Source organism: Choloepus didactylus, chromosome 18 (genome assembly GCF_015220235.1).
Source record: "Choloepus didactylus isolate mChoDid1 chromosome 18, mChoDid1.pri, whole genome shotgun sequence".
Lineage (NCBI taxonomy): Eukaryota > Metazoa > Chordata > Mammalia > Pilosa > Megalonychidae > Choloepus > Choloepus didactylus.
The window spans coordinates 41,165,903-41,180,046 of NC_051324.1; the positions used below are offsets into that span (position 1 = coordinate 41,165,903).

Sequence of the window (14,144 nt, forward strand, 5' to 3'; positions counted from 1 at the left end):
TCTGAGCATCAGTAAGGGATGCCACTTCTTAAATGTCTTAGTCTGTTTCCTGACACTCAGGACTATAAATATGACCTTTGACTTTATCCCACCATCATTATTATTTTGCAAGGATCCTTACTGGTATAAATAATTCCATTATTCACTTGTTCTGCTACTGTGAACAAGTTAAACTGCAAACATGGAGTAGCTGAAAATTCCCAAGAAGATAAGACATTCTGATGACTGAATTTGCACCTCACATGTGATTTTAGGCATATGACATAATCCAGATACATACCCTAGTCAACTTCAGTTGTTCAATTTCTGACACTAAAAAGTTGGTTTAGAGTTTCATTCATTTATAAGTGGCTTTTTTTTTGAAAATTAGAAAAAAATAGAAATAAAAGGCTGAGCTCCTTAGAAAGTTAGTCTAAAAAACAAAATGCATTGATATTACAGATTAATTTTCATTCCAATGGATTCCAAGAACTGTTAGAAATTATTTTGATGTCTGGATCTTGGGTAGATGCCCACCTACAGAATTTCTCAATGTATGGCTGAAGAATCACTGCTTTTTAAATCTCCAGGGATGCTTGTTAAAATAGGAGATTCCTGAACCCTGTGCCAATCTAATGACTCAGAATTTCAGCGGGCCAGCAATTTAACTTTTTAATGGACATCCAGGTGATTAATTTGCATGCTAAAATATGAGATCCACTAGATTACTGATTAGAATAAGCAGCTGTTAGCTAGGATTTGATCTTTTTATGTGTTTTATAGAGACATTTGTTGCAATGAGATTTCATGTATATTAGTCATTCTTGTATTACCCAATAAGATTAGCAGAATAAGAGGAAAACAGAATTAGCTACTTTAGACTGACATTATTTACCAAGCAACTCACTAGAGATCCCCCTACAGCATTTAAACATTTACTTGCATTGCACATAATCAAGACCAGAGAGCCAAACTCAGGTACTGACCCAACTAAGTGGTTCAAGAGCTAGCCACTGACACTACCATTTCCTAACATATAAATCCTTCTCTCCTTATACATTTTTTTTTGGCTCTTTGTCCTTCCCAATTTAATTCCCTTTTCTCCCTTTCCTCGCTCCTACCCTTTTTCTAAATACAGAAAAATAATTTTGTGATTGATACATGAATGTCTAAATAAAACTCTCAGCAAGTTTAAAAAAGAATGAGAAATTCCTAAATTCACTGACATACAAAAAGACTGCTAAGATATGTTGCTGAGGGGGTTTTCGAAAAAGTAAGGTTAAGAACCCCTCATTTTGTGTAAGTGCAATACAGACCCCTAAAAATGAGATCGCTGGATCAAAAATAAACGAATTTATCATTTTCAGTTATCAATCACCTCTTGCTCCTTGTAAAGGTTGCATAATTTTGTGATTGCACCTGCTTTTCCACAGCCAACAGAGTATGTTATCAGACATTTGGATTTTTGCCAATCCAAGAGGTAATATGTATGTTTCATATTTATATATGTGTATGTGTGTGTTAATGTAGTTTCACATTTCTCTTACTATAAGTGAGGTTGACCATTTTTGAATAGTTTACAAGTCATTTTGCATTTATTTTTTTTATGAACTATCAATTCATCAGATGTGCTACATACCAGATACATACGCTAGTCAACTTTATGGTTCTACTCCTTCTAGGGGTCAGTGTCCTCTTCTCTAAAACAGGAATAGGAATAACAGTAACAGCACTGATTCCAGAACTTTTGTGAAGATTAAATGAGATAAACAGAAAGAGTTTAGCAAAGTGCCTGGCACACATAAGTGCTCTGTAAATGGTATAACCATTACTCTCACAATTTTGAACCTCTTTTCTCCTCAGTCTCCTTTTACCACTGTATTCCCATTTTCTCCCTGATTTAGTTACCACTAACAAATAGAAGAAAAGAAGGCTTCTGAAGGCTTACTATGTGCCAAGTAGTATATTAAGAGCTTTATACAACATATCTGGCTGATCCTTTTAACAATCCTAGAAAGTATTTTTAGGAGGAAAAAAAATGAATGGTTACATCCAAGCTAGTAGTACTGAGACTCTAGCTAAGGTCTATCTGATTGCGACGTCTCTACTTTTTCTATTATGCCATGTTTTCTTAAATATAAGAAGTAAGAATGGGGGCGGGGCAAGATGGCGGAGTGGTGAGGAGCAGAATTTCGTCTCTCCCCTAGAGCAGCTGGCAATTACCCAAGAACTATATGAAACAGTGTTTTCGGGGTCTCCAGTAGCCAGTCACACATTGGACACAAGTTTGGAATTGGAGGAAAAGCTGAGATCGCAGCAAACATTGTAAGTTCCCCGGACCAGGGGTCTGGCGCCCCTCCCCACCCAGACCTCACAGACTGTCTTGCTGCTGGCTCCCTGAAAGGGGGGAAAAAAAAAACAAAAAACAGCAATCTGCTGAGGGCAAGAAGGGAGGCTCAACCCAGCATCAACTGCAGAATTAATTAACAAATTAATTAACTAACTTTGGGAGCTGGGGTGCTAAAGAAGGGCTGGGCTCCAAGAAGTGGGGGTACATAAAAGCGGGCACCCATTCCCAGACTCCAAAAAAGCCATTTTTTTTCCCCTACATTTTGTCCCTTCTGGCTTCTCACTGATCTCTTATCTTTTTGCATTTCAATAGCCCCCAGCAGGGGTGGAACTGAAGCAGTTGGAGAGTAATTATCAGACAATAGCCCAAAGCATATCTTTAAATGCTCTATTCCCACACTGACAAAACTTCCAGGCTGGGGAAAGACCTTTAGAAGAGACTCTTTTTTTTTTTTTTTTTCCTTTTTTCTTTTTCTTGATTTCTTTTCTACTTTTTTTTTTTTTTTTTAAATCTAAAAGTAATATATGTGGTTATTTTCTATTGGAAAGCCCAGGTTGAGGGACTAGGCTGGACTTGGGGGAGATAGAATACCCACAGTGTCTTTGAATTCCGTATTCACTACTGAAGGCCTCCACCCCCATCTTTAATTGGCAACTCAGGCTGACCAAGGAATCTACCTGCAGAGGCCCCAAAGAGGAGAGGGGAAAAGGGAATAGTGCCCATGAGAGACAACTGGAGTTCTGAGGATTGGGAGAGTGGAGGGAGGTCCAGCTCAACTGGCAGTCCTCCTTCTGGGAACTCAGACCCCAGGGGCTGGAATTCCGATTCTGGCTTCAGTCAGCCACGCCCCTGACAGGATCAGAGTCACCAGGAGAACTAAAGGCTCCACACCTCCTTACACTGGTGGGGGAGCTGTGGGCTGGCCAGTGCCACCTGCTGGACAAGAGAGGAAAAGCACCAATTCTAAAGGGCTCATAGGAGGGTCTCATTCTCAGGAAAACTCCATACCCTCCCAATGAGACCTGGGCCTCACTAGACTGGGAAAATCTGACTAGGGTCGACCATATCTGAGGAGACCCACTCACAAAAAGGTTACATAGAGGCAGAGCAAGAAACAGAAAAAACAAGAGGGGAAAAATTCTGATCAACTAAATAGAACCTAAGTTAGAGGTCTAGAATAAGTTGAACTGAATAACAGAGGCCAGAGAACAAAGCCAACCAACAAGAAAACCACTAGGTAAAAGACAGAAAACAAGCTCCAAAATAAACTTATCAAGAAAATCAGATGCCTAGACAACTTAAGATAACAAGCCATACCAGGAAACACGAAAACATGGACCAGCCAAAGGAACAAACTAATACCTCAGCTGAGACACAGGAGTGGAGGCAACTAATGTTAAATAAATTTGATGAAATGAAGGAAGATATAGCAAAAGAGCTGAAGGATATAAAGAAGACACTGGCTGACCATAAAGAAGAATTCATAAACTTAAAAAAACAAATGGCAGAACTCATGGCAATGAAGGCCACAATGGAGGAGATGAAAAACACAATGGAGGGACACAACAGTAGATTTGAACAGGCAGAAGAAAGGATCAGTGAACTGGAAGACAGGTCATTCGAATTCATACACACAAAAGAACAGATGGTGAAAAAAATGGAAAAATATGAGCAGGGTCTTAGGGAGCTGAGTGACAACATGAAACGCGCAAATATACGTGTTATGGGTATCCCAGAAGGAGAAGAGAGGGGAAAAGGGGCAGAAAGAGTAATAGAAGACATATTCACTGAAAATTTCCCAACTCTTATAAAAGACAGAAAATTAGAGATTCAAGAAGTACAACGTACCCCAAATAGAATAGATCCCAACAGACCTACTCCAAGACACTTACTGGTCAGATTGTCCAATGTCAAAGACAAAGAGAGGATTCTGAAAGCAGCAAGAGAAAAGCAATCCATCACATACAAGGGAAAGTCAATAAGACTATGTACAGATTTCTCTGCACCATGGAGGCAAGAAGACAGTGGCATGATATATTTAAGATACTGAAAGAGAAAAACTGCCAACCAAGAATTCTATATCCAGCAAAACTTTCCTTCAAAAATGAGGGAGAGATTAAAACATTTTCAGACAAACAGACACTGAGAGAGTTTGTGAATAAGAGACCGGCACTACAAGAAATACTAAAGGGAGTGCTACAGGCTGATAGGAAAAGACAGGAGAGAGAGAGTTGGAGAAGAGTACAGAAATGAAGATTATCAGGAAAGGTAAAAGGAGAGGAAAAAATAAGATATGACATATAAATTCCAAAAAACAAAATGATAGTAGAAAGTACTGCCCTTACAGTAATAACACTAAATGTAAATGGATTAAACTCCCCAAAAAAAGACACAGACTGGCAGAATGGATTAAAAAACAGGACCCATCTATATGCTGTCTACAAGAAACTCACTTTAGACACAAGGACAAACATAGACTGAAAGTGAAAGGTTGGATAAAGATATTTCACGCAAACAACAACCAGAAAAAAGCGGGAGTAGCTATATTAATATCAGACAAGTTAGACTTCAAAAGCAAAACAATTAAAAGAGACAAAGAAGGACACTATATATTAATAAAAGGGTCAATTCATCAAGAAAACATAACAGTCATAAATATTTATGCACCAAACCAGAATGCCCCAAAATTCATGAGGCAAACACTGCGATCACTGAAAGGAGAAATAGATACCTCTACAATAATAGTTGGAGACTTCAATACACCACTCTCATCAATGGATAGAACATCTAGACAGAGGATCACTAAAGAAACAGAGATGTTGAATTGTATTGATAAATGAACTAGACTTGACAGACATTTATAGAACACTACACCCAACAACAGCAGGATACACTTTTTTCTCAAGTGCTCATGGGACATTCTCTAGGATAGACCACATGTTGGGTCACAAAGCAAGTCTTAACAAATTTAAAAATATTGATATTATACAAAACACTTTCTCAGACCACAATGGAATGAAGTTGGAAATAAATAAAAGGCAGAAGGTCATAAAATTCACAAACATATGGAGGCTAAACAACACCCTCTTAGAAAACCAGTGGGTAAAGGAAGAAATTACAAGAGAAATTAGTAAATACCTCGAGGCAAATGACAATGAAAACACAACTTATCAAAACTTATGGGATACAGCAAAGGCGGTGCTGAGAGGGAAATTTATTGCCCTAAATGCCTATATTAAAAGAGAAGAGAGAGCAAAAATTGAAGAGTTAACTGCTCACCTGGAGGAATTAGAGAAAGAACAGCAAACTAACCCCAAAGCAAGCAGAAGGGGAGAAATAACAAAGATTAGAGCAGAAATAAATGCAATTGAGAACAGGAAAACAATAGAGAGAATCAACAAAACCAGAAGTTGGTTCTTTGAGAAAATCAATAAAATCGATGGACCACTGGCTAGGCTAACAAAAAAACAGAGAGAGCAGATGCAAACAAATGCAATCAGAAATGGGAAAGGAAATATAACTACCAACCCTGCAGAAATTAAGGAGATAATGAGAAGATACTATGAGCAACTATATGCTAATAAACTAGACAACTTAGATGAAATGGACAACTTCCTAGAAAAGCATAAACAACCAACATTAACTCAAGAAGAAATAGATGACCTCAACAAACCAATCACAAGTAAAGAGATTGAGTCAGTCATCAAAAAGCTCCCAAGAAGGAAAAGCCCAGGACCAGATGGTTTCACAAGTGAATTCTACCAAGCATTCAAGAACGAATTAGTACCAATCCTGCTCAATCTCTTCAAAAAAATTGAAGAAGAGGGAACGCTATCTAACTCTTTCTATGAAGCCATCATCACCCTAATACCAAAACCAGGCAAAGATACTACAAAAAAAGAAAATTATAGACCAATTTCTTTAATGAATATAGACGCAAAAATCCTCAACAAAATACTTGCAAATCGAATCCAGCAGCACACTAAAAGAATTATACACCACGACCAGGTGGGATTTATTCCAGGTATGCAAGGCTGGTTCAACACAAGAAAATCAATTAATGTAATACACCACATCAATAAATCAAAGCAGAGAACCACATGATCATCTCGATTGATGCAGAAAAGGCATTTGACAAAATTCAACATCCTTTCCTGATGAAAACACTTCAAAGGATAGGAATAGAAAGGAACTTTTTCAATATGATAAAGGCAATATATGAAAAACCCACAGCTAACATCACACTCAATGGGGAGAGACTGAAAGCTTTTCCTCTAAGATCAGGAACAAGACAGGGATGCCCACTATCACCATTGCTATTCAACATTGTGCTGGAAGTTCTAGCTAGAGCAATTAGGCAAGAAAAAGAAATAAAAGGCATCCAAATTGGAGAGGAAGAAGTAAAACTTTCACTATTTGCAGATGACATGATTCTGTATGTAGGAAATCCAGAAAAATCTACAGCTAAGCTACTAGAACTAGTCAATGAATACAGCAAAGTAGCAGGCTACAAGATCAACACGCAAAAATCCGTAGTGTTCCTATACACAAGTAATGTGCAACAAGAGGAAGAAATCAAGAAAAAAATCCCATTTACAATAGCAACCAAAAGAATCAAGTATTTAGGAATAAACTTAACCAAGGACACAAAAGACCTTTACATAGAAAACTGTAAGAAACTGCTAAAAGAAATTGACAAGACCTGAGAAAATGGAAGAACATACCATGTTCATGGATTGGAAGACTAAATATAGTTAAGATGGCAATTTTACCTAAACTGATTTACAGATTCAATGCAATACCAATTCAAATCCCAACAACTTACTTTACAGAAATCGAAAAACCAATAACTAAATTTATTTGGAAGGGTAAGGTGCCCCGAATAGCCAAAAATGTCTTGAGAAAGAGGAGTGAAGTGGGAGGTCTCACACTACCTGACTTTGAAGCATATTACAAAGCTACAGTGCTCAAAACAGCATGGTACTGGCATAAGGACAGATATACTGATCAATGGAATCGAATTGAGTGTTCAGAAGTAGACCCTCACATCTATGGACAACTGATCTTTGATAAGGCAGTGAAGCTGAAGCAACTGGGAAAGAGCAGCCTGTTCAATAAATGGTGTTTGGAGAACTGGATATCCATTTCCAAAAGAATGAAAGAGGATGTCCATCTCACACCTTATACCAAAATTAACTCAAAGTGGATCAAAGACCTAAACATTAGCACCAAGACCATAAAACTCTTAGAACAAAATGTAGGGCAGTATCTTAAAGATCTTGTGAAAGGAGGTGGTTTCTTAGACCTCACACCCAAGGCACGAGCAACCAAAGAACAAATAGACAAATGGGATCTCCTCAAAATTAAACACTTTTGTACATCAAACGACTTTGTCAGAAAAGTAAAAAGGCAACCTACACAATGGGAGATGATATTTGGAAACCACATATCAGATAAGGGTTTAATATCCCGAATATATAAAGGAATCCTGCATCTCAATAACAGAAAGACAAACAATCCAATTAAAAAATGGGCAAAAGACATGAACAGACATTTTTCTCAAGAGGAAATACAGATGGCTCAAAAGCATATGAAAAAATGCTCAGCTTCACTGGCGATTAAGGAAATGCAAATCAAAACCACAATGAGATATCATCTCACACCTACCAGAATGGCCATTATCCAAAAAACAGAAAATGACAAATGCTGGAGAGGATGTGGAGAAAGAGGCACACTTATTCATTGTTGGTGGGAATGTAGAATGGTGCAACCACTCTGGAAGACAGTATGGAGGTTCCTCAGGAAGCTAAATATAGATTTGCCATATGACCCAGCTATTCCATTGCTGGGTATATATTCAGAGGAACTGAAACTTAAGACACAAACAGACATTTGTAAACCAATGTTTACTGCAGCATTATTCACAATTGCCAAGAGATGGAAACAGCCCAAATGTCCATCAAAGGACGAGTGGATAAACAAACTGTGGTATATACACATGATGGAATATTATGCAGCTGTAAGACAGAAAAAAGACATGGATCATGTAATAATGTGGATGAACCTTGAGGACATTATGTTGAGTGAAGTTAGCCAGAAACAAAAGGACAGATTCTGTATGGTCTCACTAATATGAACAGACATTAATAAACAAACTTTGGGAGTTAAAAGCTGACAACACAGGCGACCAGGAGATAGAAAGAGGGCAGAGATCAGCCATTTGATGCTGAAGGACTACAGAATGTTTAGGATTGATTGCATAGATCCAGAAATAGATAGCTTAATACTGTGTGATGGTAGCACGGTATTGTAAGTACACTGAACAAAGATGTCTGTGAGTAAAGCTGAAAGAGGTGGGATAGGAGAATGTATGACACCAGAGGTAAAGATAGATGATAAAGACTGGGACTGTATAACGTGGCAAAAACTGGAGTGGCCAATGACTGTTACTAAATATACAAATATAAAAATGTTTTTGCATGTGGGAAAGCAAATGAATGTCAACCATGTAGAAATTTGAAAAAGGGATGGTATTCAGGAAAAAACATAATCAAAGCAAACTGGAGTCTACGGTCAACAGTAACATTGTAATATACCTCCATTAAATGTAACAAAGGCAATACGCCAATGCTAAATGTATATGAGAAGGGGATATAGGGGAGTAATATGGGATTCTTGGTAGTGGTGTTATTTGCTGTCCTTAGTAGTATATTGTATTGTATGACATGTTATTTTTCTTTTTATCATTTTTTCTTATTACTAAAAAAAAAAAAACAATTTTTCTTGTAGTAATCAGTATGTTCAAATGCTGATTGTGGTGATAAATGTACAACTTTATGATGATACCATGAACAACTGATTGTACACTGTGGATAAATGTATGGTATGTGAACATAACTCTATAAAATTGTAGGAAAATATATATATAGGAGTAAAAGTGTTGGAGAAAACATGGTGAGAGGGGTGATGCCTCACCAATATGGACTAACTACAATGTGTAAACTCAGAATTCAATCTTAGAACATAGCCTAACGTGGACACAATAATTGTAATAGTCCCTAGATTGTAAGCTCTTACAGCAGTTAACTCTATCCCTGAATTGTAAGGCCTGTCTCTAAACTTTGAGATGCTGATCCCCTAGTGTAGGTTGTCACAAACATTGGGACTGGCGGTTTGATGTGCTGAGCCCTCGAGCATGGGACTTGCCCTTATGAAGCTCATTACCACAAAGGAGAGTCTAAAGTTGTATGTAATGGTGCCTAAGAGTCTCCCCCTGAGTACCTCTTTGTTGCTCAGATGTGGCCCTCTCTCTCTCTAACTGAGCCATCTTGACAGGTGAACTCGCTGCCCTCTCCACTACGTGGGACCCGATCCCCAGGGGTGTAAATCTCCCTGGCAACGCAGAGTATGACTCCCGGGGATGAATGTGGACCCGGCATCATGGGACTGAGAGTATCTTCTTGACCAAAAGCGGGATGCAAAATGAGACAAAATAGTTTCAGTGGCTGAGAGATTCCAAATGGAGTCGAGAGGTCACTCTGGTGGACATTCTTATGCACTATATAGATAACACCTCTTAGGCTTTAATGTATTGGAATAGCTAGAAGTAAATACCTGAAACTACCAAACTCCAACCCAGCAGTCTGGACTCCTGAAGACAATTATATAATAATGTAGATTACAAGGGGTGACAGTCTGATTGTGAAGACCTTGTGGATCACACCCCCTTTAGCTAGTGTATGGATGAGTGAAGGAATGGGGATAAAAACTAAAGGACAAACGGGGTGGGATGGGGGGATGATTTGGGTGTTCTTTTTTCACTTTTATTTTTTATTCTTGTTCTGGTTCTTTCTGATGTAAAGAAAATGTTCAGAGATAGATTGTGGTGATGAACGCATAACTATGTTATCATACTGTGGACAGTGGATTGTATATCATGGATGATTGTATGGTGTGTGAATGTATTTCAATAAAACTGAATTTAATAAAAAAAAAAGAAAGGAAAAAAAAAGTAAGAATGTCATGATATTTCTGAAGTTTTACTGACATACTTACAGGGATGTTTCTGTATTTTCAGAGGCTAGCAAATCCACGACTGGATGAAGAATGGGTTTTGAGTTGTTTTTTACTACAGGACTTGGAGTGCTGAAATCTAAAACACAAAATGGACTTGTTGCTTGGTTTTAAAACACTGTCAATTGTTCTACTGAATTTTCCATAGTAAACATAAAACTATGACATTTCTTCAGACAGAAATTAAAAAGCACTATGCATGGTGGGTGGAAAGAAATTTTCTGCCACAAAAAGGTTGTTGTAAAGGTAAAAAACAGTTATTGAATTGGGTTTTATAAAATCCCAAGCTGATCAAGAATGGAAGGGATTTTACATGTCCTGTTCTGCCAAGCCTAAAAGTATAAAGCTAACCGGTACATATGGAGATCTATGCTGACCTCCCCAAGCTCTTAACTTCCCCAAATCCTAAGTGAGGCAACTAAAGGCAATAATTACTTTTCCCTCTCTGAAAATTCCTGATAAAAACCCAAGAAGACTCTCTAATTCAACTGACTCCACACATCCCACTGGCCCATAGAAGCAACTAACCAACATTTTAGAAGTGGGGGAAGTTATCAGAAAACCACAAACTCAATGATACTGAATTTTCTGACTCTGGAAAAACCCTGTAACATAAAAAACAAAACAAAACAAAACTGGTTTTAGTTTGGCAAAACTTTTGGATTTCAGCATTGTTATTCATCTTTATTTTGTAATTTACCAAACTTTTTGGGAATAAGGATAGTAAAAGATACCAAATAAGAGATCTAAGAAAGATAATTCTAAGCCTACCATGCATTTTATAAACAGCATTTCATTTACCTTCACAGCAACCCTTTAAAGTGGCTAAGAGTTGGCAGAGCTGGGATTTCAACTTGGGCTCTTCTGATTCTAAAGCCTGTGTTTTTCTCTCTATACTTCAATCCCACATGCACTATACCTTGTAATTCCTGAATTTCTCCATTGTCTGCACTAAATGTTCTCTTACCTGATCCTGCAGTAGAGCAGATAAACCCAAAGATAATAGGGTGTGGGTTCTGAGTAGTTTTAAGTATTAGTCATGGAGTTGAGCAACCTCTACAAAGCAGGCCAGGTGAATTCCATGAGATTCTAAGCCATGGAATGAGTTTCCAGGACCTCCTCCCCAAACACATCCCATTCTGGTACTGGGTTTGACCCAAACATTTGCCAGGAAGTAATTACATCTCGTGATATAGTTCTTTGATATTCATACTGATTTCAGTCTTTCTTAGGTGGCATTTAATCATGAAACCAAGGAGACCATTTCACATCCAGTTCTGCTGGTTTGAAAAGGTCTAAGTGCTTATTTACTTAAGTCTGAAAGCTGAGCGTTCATGGCACTGATTCCTCGCAGAGTGGCCCGAGGAGTTGGGGGACCGGGACTTAGGTCAAGGAGATCACAGGATGGGGCAGAAGGCTCACTGGCAGTCTGAAAACAAAGAAAAAAAAAACAAAACACAGAATTTAGAAAAAGTGCATCATGTGGTTTTTCACACTTTCCTCTGAGTTTTTGGAAAGAGGAGGATCCTGTGTGGATGCATTTTGAGGGAGAATTCTCCATTCAACAGGCAACATTAACACTAATCACATCTTGCCACCTACACGGGTTTCTGCTTAATTAGGGAATCTTACGATTTATTGTTAATAACTTAAAAAAATCAAGTTATTATGGCAAATACTCTGCGCCCCCAAAACCACTCCAAATTGTCAATATATGTCTCTTTTTTTTTTTGAAGGACCTGTTTTAGGTGAGCCTTGTTCCTTACTGTACATTTGGTAAAATGTTCAATTGCTCATAATATTTCTGTTTACTTACATTGGTGGCTTCCTCCCCATTCTTATTTTGCTCCAAAATCCTTTGCTGGTTTCTAGTAAACCTGTTTGCAAGTCAGCAAAATGGAAATATTTAAAAGAAAACAGATAGGAAAATGTTGCAAATTTAGCAAATTATTAAAACACAAATATTTAGAAAAACAGAAAATCAGTCTGACCCTGCTCAATTCCCAGAAAAATAATTTTAATAACTTTTTTCCAGTTTCTAGAGGTAATAATGCCCATTAGAAAAAACTATAAGAAAAGGGAAAAGTATTAAAAATATGAATTCTGTCACCCAGAAATAGCCCCGTTTAACATTACGATGTATTTCCTTCCAATCTTTTTTTCTGTAAGTGAATCTATTTTTAAACATAGTTGAAATTATATTTTATATAATTCCATATCCTAATCTGATTATGCTGTGAGCATTTTTCCAGGAACACAATTATTCAGAAACAAAATTTTTAATGGCATCATATTTTACCTTATGAATGCATCACATTTACCCATTCCTATTTTCAAATATTTAACTTGTTTACAATTTTACCATTATAAAAATTTTACCATAAAAATTCAAATACATTTAAAGTATATTTACTGTTTTACTGTCTATCTTCATTTTTATAAGATACTTGAATCTGCTAAGGAAACTGACTTTAACAACACATTTAATTTTTTTTATATTCATTTTATTGAGATATATTCACATACCACGCAGTCATACAAAACAAATCGTACATTCGATTGTTCATAGTACCATTACACAGTTTACATTCATCACCAAAATCAATTCCTGACACCTTCATTACCACACACACAAATAACAAGAATAATAATTAAAGTGAAAGAGAGCAATTAAAGTAAAAAAGAACACTGGGTGCCTTTGTCTGTTTACAACACATTTAATTTTATATTGCTTATCCATTGGGGATAAAGCAGGGGCAGTTAAATAAACAGCAACACATATGAAAGAATAGTGACTAAAGATACAAGTCCAAGGTTCAAGTGTTAGCACTATTATTTGCTGGCTATATGACCAGGGATGTAACTTCCTGAAACTTGGTTCTCCATCAGCTAAAAAGGAATAACATTTGAATAGCATCCCTGAGAAAGTTATTTTCAGGGAAAATCAGAATAGACAGATATAGATACAGATATAGTATAGATATAGATACAGATACAGATATAGATATACATATACATATATACATAGATACAGATATAAATTCAGAATACAAATAATGAATGTGGAAATGTTTTGCAAACTAAGAGTCACTTTAGAAACACACAGAATTACTACTATGGCAAAGTGACTCCATAAGTCTAAATACTTTATAGTCTAAAAGCATACACTAAATCTGAACATGCATATAAGTTTTAAGGATTTTTCCCCTTCTAAATCAAATGTGTTTTTTCCTTCTATTTACAGAATTGATTTCTTGTATGCTTAGTCAGTTATGTGCTGGGTTTGAACAACCATCACAGGTTGAAAAACAAATTTCCATTTCCTTATTTACACAAATATTTCCTGGATATAATGGATTGGGGATGCTGGGAAGGGGTGAATGTATTTTGCATGTGGGAGACCAGATATGAATCTGAGAGGCCAGAAAGCAGACTGTGATAGGTACGATAATTTCCCACCTCTCCAAAGATACCTGCATTCTAATTGTTGGAACCAGTGACTCTGTTGGGTTACCTAGCAAAGGGGAATGAAGGTTGCAAATGGAATGAATGTAGCCAGTTAGCTGACTTTAAAACAGGGAGATTATCCCGGATTACCCAAGTGGGTCCAATGTAATCACAAGCATCCTTAAACGTGGAAGAGGGAGACAGAAGAGAAAGAAAGAGTGGTATGATGAGAAGGATTTGGCCAGATGTTTTTGAAGACCGAGGAAAGGGGCTAAGAGCCAAGGAGAGTGGTCAG

At 37.2% G+C, this 14,144-nt stretch overlaps 2 protein-coding genes across 6 annotated transcripts in view; one reads left to right on the plus strand and one right to left on the minus strand.

The window, feature by feature from the left end:
* TOM1L1 (target of myb1 like 1 membrane trafficking protein) overlaps positions 1 to 14,144 on the minus strand; it is a 115,058-nt gene that overhangs the window by 53,889 nt on the left and 47,025 nt on the right. For all 4 annotated transcript variants that reach the window (XR_005212811.1, XM_037810124.1, XM_037810126.1 and 1 more), the window contains exons 9-11: positions 12,219 to 12,279; positions 11,714 to 11,831; positions 10,385 to 10,481 (exon numbers count right to left, since the gene is read on the minus strand). Coding sequence is in view for 3 of the 4 variants with exons in the window: in XM_037810124.1 (XP_037666052.1) it covers positions 10,385 to 10,481; positions 11,714 to 11,831; positions 12,219 to 12,279 (276 nt within the window). In the remaining variant the exon portion in view is untranslated. The remainder of the gene's footprint in view (positions 1 to 10,384; positions 10,482 to 11,713; positions 11,832 to 12,218; positions 12,280 to 14,144) is intronic.
* The window catches only part of LOC119514389 (cytochrome c oxidase assembly protein COX11, mitochondrial), a 72,690-nt gene that overhangs the window by 19,354 nt on the left and 39,192 nt on the right, over positions 1 to 14,144 (plus strand). The gene's annotated exons all lie outside the window — the stretch shown is intronic.